Source organism: Crassostrea angulata, chromosome 1 (assembly GCF_025612915.1).
Source record: "Crassostrea angulata isolate pt1a10 chromosome 1, ASM2561291v2, whole genome shotgun sequence".
In the NCBI taxonomy this organism is placed as follows: Eukaryota; Metazoa; Mollusca; class Bivalvia; order Ostreida; family Ostreidae; genus Magallana; species Magallana angulata.
Window position 1 is genome coordinate 9,226,867 of NC_069111.1, and position 12,215 is coordinate 9,239,081.

The following is a 12,215-nucleotide window of genomic DNA, read 5'->3' on the forward strand; positions in this document are numbered from 1 at the left end:
ACGATGGGGTTCATATAGAGCAACTTTAAATTACTACACAATATATGTTCACGACAGGGGGTTCTATTGAAATAATTATAATCCATTGTGATGGCCAATGTCATAAAAATAGGCTGTCCAATCCTCCATAGCAAAATGCGCCATACACAATACTAATTATAATGTATCAGTGATGATCAACAATGCCAGAAGTAACCTTATTAAACCTGTATCAGGATGGACACTTGTTGCAGGGTCTGAAAAAGTTTCAAATTTGAAATGAATCACTTGTCTGAATAGCGCATATCTGCAGGAATGTGGACAGAGGGGTAAGGGGAGCTTACTCAACCGGGTCGTCACGCAAAGATTAAATCTAACAATACAACTTTTAAATGTTGGATGCTTATCAATTAATGTTTTTATAGAGACTAAAGAACACGGACGAGACAAATAGAATAATTCTGTATAGAGTTACACATCTGGTTAAAGAATCAAGTTAAGTCATCGAGATGCGTTGTTGTTCGGAACATGTGCTTGGTTCTTACGATCCGATCAAACGGTTTTCCTCGGGAAATCAGGGAGTATTCAGCCATATACCCGAATTTATTCACGTTTTCTGATTTTTGTTTCAAAATTGTGCATGGCACGTCCCATTCTAATCAAGACCAACAAAAACAGAGGCAACAGGAAACAGAAAGCTAGTAGATTTGGACGCGTCGGTGATGAGGCGAGCATTGAAGAGGATGAGGATGAAAACAATGTCTACGTGGTTAGCAAATTATCCTCCTTCCGCCATGGATCAGGGACGATTCCAACTTTGTGTCCCTCATCTGTTAATTGCTGGGTACATAAATTCGGATCGAAAAACAATGAACTGATGACACCAGAAGGCGATTTGATCCGATCGTCTTATTTCGGATTTCTGGTTAACCATATGGCTTCGGCGGGAGGTGGGGAAATTCTCATGTCTGATTATTACGGCATGAAAGTGAAAATGCTGACAAAATCAGGCGAAATAATTGACATCGCAGAAACTGAACCCCTTCATCCGTTTGGTCTCTGTGCTACCGTGGACGACAATTTCATTGTGTGCTTGGTTGACACTGACGACTGTGTTATATCAACAAACAGTGTCAGGGGCCTTGCGAGAATTAACCGTGATGGCCAAAAACTTCAGGAAATCAAAAACTCGAGTGAAACTCGTCTGTTCACCAAACCATACAGAGTCAGCGAGAACAGAAACTCCGATATTCTTGTTGTGGACTGGACTTCGGAAAGGACGAGCCGACTTGTCGTCTTGGACAAAACAGGGAAGTTGAAATGTGTCTGTAGAGGAAGACCAAGGAAATTCGGGGAGATGCTGTTCAACCCGAGCGATGTCTGCTCCAATTCCGAATCCTACGTCATAGTGAGTGACCTTACTGGCCACGCCGTGCAACTGCTAAGTCCGGAATATCAATTTATCCAGAATATTCTGGCCCCAAAAGACGGCATAGAATACCCACTGACCTTGGCACTGAACCACGACGATCTCTGGGTGGGGTCCGGAAACGGTAAAGTCACGGTTTTAAGACTGTCCAAAAAGACACGTCCAGACGCTAATGGTCACGTAGTGGTGGAATCCAGTAAAAGCAGACTTTGTGTTATATGCTGATCAGATTGTTGTAAATGGCTTGGATTAACGATGAACAAAATGAATTATAACATATTTATAGATATACTCAAAACATTCGAATACCGTTAAGTACATATATATATATACTTATCTGCAGATATCTTTAGGCGTTCGTTTTAGCGCTTTAAACTGCATCCAACGGATGTATGAATATGTATCTTATAGATGAAACAAACTGATATATGCATGAATTTTATTATATAAATTAGCGCGCCATGTATATATAACAATTAACCCCTTCACGGTAACTGCAGTACTGCTCTTTTGCAGGGCAAAATGACATGGTTTGGTGAAATATGACGTAACGTCAATTGTTTCATTTACGTCATTTAATTATTTATCTACTGAAATTTCGGCAAAGTATATCATTTTGCCCTGCAAGAGAGCAGTACCGCAGTTATCGTGAAGGGGTCTATAAAATGTTTTTTTGTGCTTCACGCGGGATATGAAGGTGGCGGTATTGGAGAAAAAAAAACCCGCTGGTTATGTATAAAAAATTTCTGCAAAAATCGCTACCTTCATAACCCACATGAATCATCAAAGAAAGCATTCTATCGTTTATATTTACGTTTTTCTCTAAAGCAAATTAATAAATTGATCGTGAAAAAGTAAAACAAAATTGACTCAATTATTGTTAATGTACATCAGTATGATAGATTGAAGAAACAGCCAAATTGTCTCCTATTGGGAATTTGAGTCTGACATCATCTTGATTATTCGAGCAGTCCGTGATTTTTATTAAAGGTAAATGTTACATTAAAGTTTAAAAATTAAGAGAATTTAAATATGAAAGGGGTTCATTGGTGTCCTCTCTACAACCATTTGTTGAGAAAAAGTTTGAATTTTGCTTATTTAAGTGGTAACTTTGCCTCAAAATAGGGTACCCTATTTTTATCAGTCGGCATGGAATACAAATGAAGTTACAAGTTAAATGAGCAAAAATCCATACTTTTTCTCAACAAATGGTTGTAGAGAGGACACCAACGAACCCCTTTTATATTTTTTTTCAGATTTTTAAATCTTCAAAATAAAATCTGTAGCTGCGCTGCGCAGTTCGACAGCTGTTCTGAGTGATTAAAAAGAAATTGTCCTGCTCTTGTATGCATACTTTTCAAACAAAATGACATGTAGGACTTCATATTAATTGTTTTTATATCTTTTGACAACATTTTTGGTCAGTTTTGGGCAAAAACAAGCCAGTTCAAGAAATGTTTACATTCTTATCCTCAAATGTACAAGATGGCCGCACATCCCCCTTAAGTCGATGTAGCATCGATAAAGGGGGCGTGTAGATTTCAACCCTGTAAGTTTCTACAAAACAATTAATTATCAATCAAAATTCGTAAGAAATAGAGGGAATCATGCTTAGTGGATGTAAATATTTACGTGTACATCATCTTCGCTAGCCAAGAGTTTTCGGTCCACTCCGTTCCATTCATGGGGTGTGAAGTGGATCCAAAAGCCATTGCTAGCGAAGATGCACGTACACATGATACTAAGAATACACATGTCGAACCAATGCGTATCTGCTCTTTCAGACTAAATAAAACTCAAATGGTTTACATGTAACAGTTTGATAGACTTACTGGTTTAGAAGGAAAATCAAATTCAAGTACCACCTCCAATAAATTCAAATGGTAAAATACATATACACCCAGTAGATAAAGCATCAGAACTTAACAAACATTTTGCAAGCATATCACATATAGAAACAACTAATGAACCCAGGCTTCCACCTCAGGGCCCAGGGCCCCCTCACAGCATAAAAAGAATTAACATCACAGCCCAAGATGTTGTTGATCAATTATCAAATCTAAATATCACCAAACCTCCAGGCCCAGACGGTATCTCACCTAAGATTCTTAAAAATATCATACCTTCAATCAAACATCCAATCGCTAAATTATTTAACCTTACACTTCAACATCAAGAATTACCTTTTATATGGAAATTGTCACATATTACACCTGTATATAAGAACAAGGGCAACCCAGAGGACCCCTCAAACTATAGACCAATTGCACTCACATGCACCTTATGTAAAATACTGGAAAAAATTCGTTTAAAAACCCTGCACAATTATATGAAGGACCACAATCGTTTATTTAAAAACCAATCAGGATTTCAGCCCTCTGATTCCACTATTAATCAGCTTACTGAAATTTATAATATTATAATATCTAACCTTGATAAAGGTAAAGATATTATGTTCATATTTTGTGATATATCAAAAGCTTTCGATAAGGTCTGGCATAAAGGTCTCATCTATAAATTACAAAAATATGGAATCAGAGGAGAAATCCTTGGATGGATAGAAAACTATATTACTGATAGAACACAAAAGGTTGTCATCGAGGGCTATTCCTCAGGAATTGAAACCACTAATGCAGGAGTACCCCAGGGGTCAGTGTTAGGACCCTTCCTCTTTCTTATTTACATTAATGATATTGTTGAAAATATATGCAACCAAATAAGACTCTTTGCAGATGACACATCACTTTTTGTAGTAGTTGATGATAATAATAATAATTCAGCTAAATCATTAACAGCTGATCTTGAAAAAATCAAACAGTGGTCTAATCAATGGCTGGTGGATTTTAATCCAAGCAAAACAATAAATGTTAACTTTTCCAGAAAGAAAAAAACCCATCCCCAGGTCTCTTTTGGTAACACTATAAACAATATTATCCAAAAAAATAATCATTGTCATTTAGGACTTACTTTGCAATCAAATGGGGGATGGTCACATCATATATCAAATATCTACGAAAAAGCATGCCAAAGATTGAACATGCTACGCATACTCAAATATAAAATAAATAGGGAATCTTTGATTAAAATTTACTTTGCATTTATTCGCCCTGTGTTAGAGTATGGTGATGTAGTCTGGGACAATTGTACAGTTGAACAAAGTAATTTATTGGAAAGTATACAGATTGAAGCTGCACGAATAATTACTGGTCTTAGACGAAACTCATCTAAACATTACCTATATCAGGAATTAGGCTGGGAAACACTTAAGAAACGTAGAAGTAACCATAAATTAATACTATTGTTCAAAATATTAAACAATTATACCCCTGAATACTTATCTAATATTGTTGGTGAATGTTTCCCCCCACATAATACCTACAATCTTCGAAACAATTTCATCTATCGCACACCTGTTGCAAGAACAACATCTTACTTCAATAGTTTTATACCATCTACAATTATATTGTGGAACAATCTACCTCAAAATACAAAAAATATAACTACAGTTTCAGCATTTAAGAACAGCCTCAAAAATATTAATAGTAAAAAACTGTATATGCATAAATTATTTAACCCAAAAGATTAGAAAATATTTGGCATTGTCAGTTGAGAAATAACAGTAGTAACTTAAATGCTGACCTTTATTCACACCACCTTATTGCTTCTCCACTATGTCAGAAGTGCTATCTTGAAGTGGAAGACTCTAAACATTATTTCTTACACTGTCCATCATATGCCTCCCAAAGAAAATCTCTATTTGATTATATGAACGACAATTCCATACCAATCACAATTAAGAATCTACTTTTTGGAAGTGATAAACTAACATTTCAAAATAACTTACTATTATTTGATAAAATTCATTTTTACATAAAAATTTGTTCTCCCCCTTCCCCGTCCACCCCATCCCCCCAAACTTTCCATTTTTTTCTACTCTGTTATTAATTATTGTTTTGCTTTTATTACATGTTTTTTCTTTTCTTTCTCATTTTTTCCCTACATTACATATACTTTTTTATTTCCAACCTTAGCAATTAACCATTATTTTTCTATTTTTTTTTATTTTCATTTTCCTATCATGAGCTATTTGTTTTGTTTATTTTTTTCACTGTACCTCCTTCCAATACTATTTACAATATTAATCTATTATACAAAATTCCATGGCAATATATATGTATATATATATTATATATAATTATATAATTACTCATATTATACTTTGACTACAGGAGAGAACATAAATAGGCATTGTGCCTGCTGTTCAATCCATTTCAATGTATTTATATACTTGAATAAAATACTTATTAAATTAAAATCAAATTCAATCTATAGTCAATTAAAAAACCACTGCAACTGTTCCGTCGCATTATTCTACACGTTACATACATGTATTTGGAGATTGTCACAAAAGGACTCTGAGGACCATGTCCACTTTATATCGTCTCAACACCCCATCCCCCTCCTCGGATAATTTAGCCGAGTTCTTAAACATGATATATGTGGATAAACAGGAGATCCACCCCCTGAAAAAAGACACATAGTCATGTTACAGAAAATACAAGCAATGCTTTTGATCCCCAACTACAGTAAAAAAATTATGTTTTGGATTTCTTCCCCTTGAAAACAAGATTTGGATCCGTGCATGCTTATAAAATGAGCTGAGTGCATGCATGTGCAAACGAAACGGGCCCCATGCTTGCAGTTGGGAAGATGTGCAATTGGTACGACCCTGGCATTTTCCTTTAGCAGATTTAAAAGAAAATACTTTCCTTGCGGCGACCATAAATCAATGACCATATCATTAAATCAAAGTACTGAAGTACTGACGGAAGTTGATTTTATCGATTATTATTTATTTTAAAATCAATTTATCTTGCATGGCAATTAGTTTCTAGTTTGTATTTGAATTACGCACTTTTTTATAATATGAATTTTTAGACTTTTCCGACAAGAATTTCGAGAAACCCCATAAAAATCATGTTGTGTAATATTTAAAGATAGATTTCAACTACTATATAGTATGTATTACAATTCTAAAAATTGTATGAATCCAAGCACTATTGATATCAAACTCTAGTCTCGTTAACCAGACGCTCGGCTGTCTCCGTTAATATCCGACAAGCAAGAGAGCCCCCTCTCTGCTTGTCGCAGATTTACGGAGACAGCCGAGCGTCTGGTTGAACGAGACTATATCAACTCTGGCGTAGGAATACATGAGACTACAAAAATATCTAAAATGTTCGTAGTATATAAAATTTGACTATTTTCAAAGTGTTTATAGATAAGTTTCCTTGAAAAACAATGCTTCAGCATACATTACATCGAATTTTTTTCTATTATTTTCAAGAACTTAGTCTTGTCAGCGGTGATGATTTATGCTTAGGTCCAAACACTGTTTCACTTTCAGTTTGCCAGGGTAACTGCATAGGAAAGTTGATTAAAATCAACTCCTAAAAATCATTATAATTCCAAATTTCCCGAAAAATATTTTATCATTGAAGTTATTGGAAATAAATGATAAATTTAAAATTATGCCCCATTTCCCGGGCAAATGTTTTGAGATTAAACATTCTCAATTTTAACGGTTTAATAATTGCCCAATGTAAATTATCATAGAATTGAGACTGAATTTTTTTTTCATGTTCTCAATTTTTACGGTTTCATAATCGCTCAATATAAACTATCATATATGTTAGAAATGAACATGTGGACAAGACACATGTATAACACATTAAAAATGTTAATAAACAGATGCTGTATATATTGTTTATCTATCTTTGGCCATTCTAATCGCGGATTTCCATGTCTGAAAGAGCACGATTGAATTTAAAAATATACCCAACACTTACATTCATCATACAAAGAGAAGGCGGTATATAAACTACGCAATATATCGTAGTCACTGGAGCGTGACGCCTAGTCCCAGATATCGAGGAGTCCAATCGAACAGCCGAGAGTCTCGTGCGTGTTCACTTCACCGTGACAGAAAGCGGAGATTCGCCAACAGTATTCCCAGGATATGACATGTCTCAACAGGCAGAGGTACACTAAATACTAAATATTCTTAGATATTTCTCTATTTAGTTCTTAGATATCTTATTACTGACATTATATTCATAATATTCGATTTTAATTGCCCTAAACTCAAAGGAAACGTATTTTTTTGAAATGATATAAAATGTTTCACAGTCTTGTTTATGATTTGCTAGTGGATATCTCTTAACATGTCAAATAAACCTCAATATTTAAGGGGTTTTTTCCGATTAGAAGGTTGATTGGTCCTGTACTTATAATAGATAAAACAATTTGCAAAATAATGGTAATAACATTCATCTGTTCATAGGATAATAATGTACTGATTAGCATGCAATCTATGACAAAGTTCTTTATATAAAACGCATGCAAAATTCGCGTATATGGAACTCCGTAAAAGTAACTGTGTATAATTGTATTCCCTTTCTTTGCTTCAAAAACTCTGATCAACAAAGAAGTTCATAATTTAGAAATCAGGAAAATGACTATTTTAGGAAAGTATTTGCGACTCGTTGAAGGCATCGTCTCAAGCCAATGGTTTTGTGTCCATTCTATTTCTACAAATAGGTATAGCGCCGTTTCCCATTACAATGTAGTTTGCCCACACCCGTGTTTGAGCGGAACCTACATATAACTAAAAATAGATACAGGTACCTGTCGCAAAATGATTCTCGAAACACAGGTACTGATTTTATGATGTCTGCAACAACTGGTTTGCCATAACTTCGGGAAATCTGCATCGAGAAATGAAAATATACATGTAGAACTCTGTATATAACCACAGGGACCAATAACATTAACATTAATTTCAATGTAACCATTTAATCAATAAAATGCTTTCTTTAGTGATTCATTCGGGATATGAAGGTAGCGACATTGCAGAAAAAATACATAACCCGATTTAGCGGGTTATGTAATTTTTTTCTGCAATGATCGCTACCTTCATAACCCGAATGAATCACTGAAGCATTTTATTGCTTATATTAACATCTTTCTTTTAAACAATTAATAAATTGAGCGTAAAAAGTAAGTAAAATTTACTTAATTACTGTTAATATACATAAGCACGTTAGCTAAAAGAAACAGCCAAATCGTCTCTTGTGAAATTTTGAGTCTGACATCATCATGGTTATTTCGTGCATGCAGTCCGTGATTTTTCTTAGGTAGTTGTAGGTTTGGACCAATCGATAAACTGGGCGTGTCAATTTCTGTCCTGTCACTTTCTTGTCAGTTTCAACCGCTGTAGATTTCGACCAATCAATAAACGGGGCGTGTAGATTTCAGTCTGGCTGTTTCTATAGAGCTATGAATTAACTATAAGTTTCCATAAGAAATAGAGGGAATAATACTTGGTAGATGTAAATATAAATTTATGGTTACATTGAATTTAACGTGAAAACGGGCTTGGCCCCTGTGAAAATAACTGTTGATATTCTGAACCGTGATAACTTCCAGCAAAATTCAATGAATGTAAATAGAAAATGCATTGTGTCAGTGAAAAGTCTGTTTATATTGGGTGTGCTTTTACTCAGAATTAAACAAGATTTTTTTTAAAGAAATCCACCAGATTAGACATGTAATTTAAAGCAATATGAGCTCTATTTATTTTTAACTTTATTTTGCTGCAAATACCTGCTAGTATGCTAAGACTGTGTGTAACTTAAAATTTTATTATATTAAGTAAAATTATAAAAATTCATTATTTTTTGTCAGAAGAAAGAATTCTCTTCTAAGGAATATATATAGCAGTTCAACTTTTGTACAGGACGACAATTTTTCAATTTTGCTTCAATTTAGGTTTCTCAACGGCTCCCCCCCCCCCCCCCAAAAAAAAATATGGCTAACAGAAATTTAAAAAAAACCATGATATTTTTTTTATTTTAGTAGAAAATAACATTTTCGTAAAATAAATATCAGCATGAAAATTGCAACTCTTATTGCTTAAAACTCTGTACTTTTATCACGCTTTAAAAAAAGAATCGTTGAAAAGAAACAAAATATTTACTACTTGGTGGAATCAATCCAGCGACAGCAAAATGAAGAACACCTACGTGTTACCACTAGGCCACGCATATAACATTTCATAGGATGTCTTTTAAACATATAGGGCTATATACATAATAGTATTTGAAAAGTCATTCATTGAGATATTTGTTTTATTTTCAGTATGGCGACCACGTTAAACTAAAATTAATTTAATGTAAACAATGATCACAATAGCTGTCGAACATACATGTAATTTTAGTCGGATTTAATTGGTTTAAAGTGGTTCAAATAGTGAAATATCTAACTTTTTATTACATACTGCTAACTATATGTATTTTCCTACATATTCCTTGCAAAACCAGAAGATTTTAATGAAGTCGTGCGAGACAATTAAGACCCTTTTTACGTGGTAATTGTGTAAATTGTGTTCTTCTGAATATACTTTTACTATATAAATATAAAGATTAGATTAATCTGGCTCTGTTCAACTTTATCTATTCAGTGAGGTAAGATGTTTATTCAACTGAAATGAAAGGGAAATTGTTTTATAACGAGTTACAGTGTAAGTGGAATCCCCAGAACTTTTGAATTTTTTTGAGTTACCTTTGGAAGGCGCAGCAAGCTTAATTCTTTGATTTGCTCATGTATATCGCTGTACAATAGTGTCACCCCTGCGAATGTTATTGTCATTTAAATTTAGACCACGTGGTTTTATTTGACCCTTTCAGTGGCCCGTGTTTATGGTTTATTTCATAGAATATATAGGTACTTGAAGTCAAATATAAAATCTAGACGTTTATTGATTTTAAACATTATCTTCATTTAATGGTGGATAAAATGAGTTCTAGATATATATATGATAATATAAATTTAATTTTTTTTGTGCCATTGCAACAATTAACATCGATCTCCCTTTAAGGATTAATTTTTGATCCACGCCTGACCTAGTAATAGCATCAACATTGAATCAGAATATATTTTATGCAGAATATTCTTGAAAATACCTCGATATACTAAGTTTTTATACAAAACAGACACCCATTCTTTTCTTAAAAGCATGGTATTGCACACCAAAAGCCTCAAACATGGCTATGATTTTATCAAGCAACTCAATGTTTATACTTTGAACCATGTGAAGAGAGGTTGAACACGAACGATAACTCTGTTCTGAATATCATCGTTAAGTTTAAATAACCTCTAGACGATGGAATAAGATATATAGCTTAATATATTTTCTTGTCTTAACATAAATCAACGTAGGATATGATATGAAAAATGACCAGTACTAATGTATTTTGAGAATATTATCCGAACTTTTATTATAATAATAATACCTCCGTTCGAAATTTCACAGGAACAGAACAAATCTCGGTGAAGTCTCGTGAACTTTCATTCGAGCACCTCTGGATTTTTTAATACTTAATAACGATAAAGAAAACATTCCGAACACATTTGCAGGTGTGTGTAGCGATCTACATGAGCGGATCTTATCAGAACGAAAGGCACAATTCATGTACACATCAAGAGAGGGGGCGCGGGTCTGACTGGTAAATTCAGTATTTGGTAACTTATTAACTTAAGCAAAATAGGGCTTTGTTTCCGACCTTCTCCCATTAGGAAACAGAATAATCCCTTCCCTCGGACACCCTCCCCCGGGCCCGGGATGAAATTCTAGATCCGCGCATGACGATACGGGCTAGGAAAAAATCGTTAGTAAAAATAGCTTTTAGCTGAAGAAACAAAAAAATTTAAGGTCGATCTCATGTGCATTTTGTTGAGCACCTGTGATTCTCTTTAAATTATATTTGAATTGGAAGCTAAGTTTTTTTTTGTTTTTCATTGAACCGTTAAATTATTCCATAGATCTTGTCAGGCTTCCCGCTTTCTACAGGTACCATAAAGTGGTGGTTCAAATGATTTTTTTCACAGGGTTAGATCTGGCAGCAACTGAATGGTGCCAACACTAGTGGTATATCATTATGATATAAGGAAAAATTCGTTCTGGTTTTGTGATCCTTTGTTCTTAAATAACATCTTTGATGACATATTGGGCTGGTTTCAGATTATTCGCAAATTGAATAGAGCAAAAACTAGATATATATAGTAAAACTTTGTGGTGACATTGAAACGAAAGAGGGTCACAATTAGAGATTTGCAGATATTCAATTAACAATATCTCTCATTTACTTACATGGCTTTGATAGACTCACGAGATTGAACATTTACTCATTTCTGACTGAAATTCATCGCAACTTTGAAAATTTAAAGGGTGGGCCGTTGGTGCCGCTCTCTTTAATCCCCCACTGCAAGTTATAAAACAAGTGTTTATACTCTGTCCCAAGATATCCTGGGACAGACTATAAGAAAAATGTATAAAAGTGTTAATCATTGGTCTTGGACTTCTAATTCCTTTAGATTTTGAACAAAGAACTTTATATGACCAGACGTCTAGTCATGTTTCATTTTATCATCGATATCTTTCAAATTTGTGTTAAAATTTATGGATGCCTGTCATTTAAACAATAAAATCCTTTCTTTGAAGAATCATGCGGAATATGAAGGTGTCAACATTGGAGAAAAAATCCAAAGCCCCCAGTGATCGCTACCCTTATAACTCGCAACGATCACTACCCTTATAACCCGAATCGTCAAAGAGAGCATTTTATTGTTTATATTTACATCTTTTTTTAACTAGTTAATAAATTGATTGAAAAAAGTAAGTTTAATTAACTAAATTACTGTTAATGTGCATCAGTATGTTAGCTAAAAGAAACAACCGAATCGTCTC

General features: G+C 34.1%; 1 protein-coding gene across 1 annotated transcript; it reads left to right on the forward strand.

The window, feature by feature from the left end:
- Nucleotides 1-287: 287 nt before the first annotated feature.
- On the forward strand, nucleotides 288-2,254 carry LOC128156434 (uncharacterized). Its single transcript, XM_052818585.1, has one exon. The coding sequence runs from the start codon at nucleotides 620-622 to the stop codon at nucleotides 1,631-1,633; it is 1,014 nt and encodes a 337-aa protein (XP_052674545.1). The 5' UTR covers nucleotides 288-619; the 3' UTR covers nucleotides 1,634-2,254.
- The last annotated feature ends 9,961 nt before the right edge of the window (nucleotides 2,255-12,215 follow it).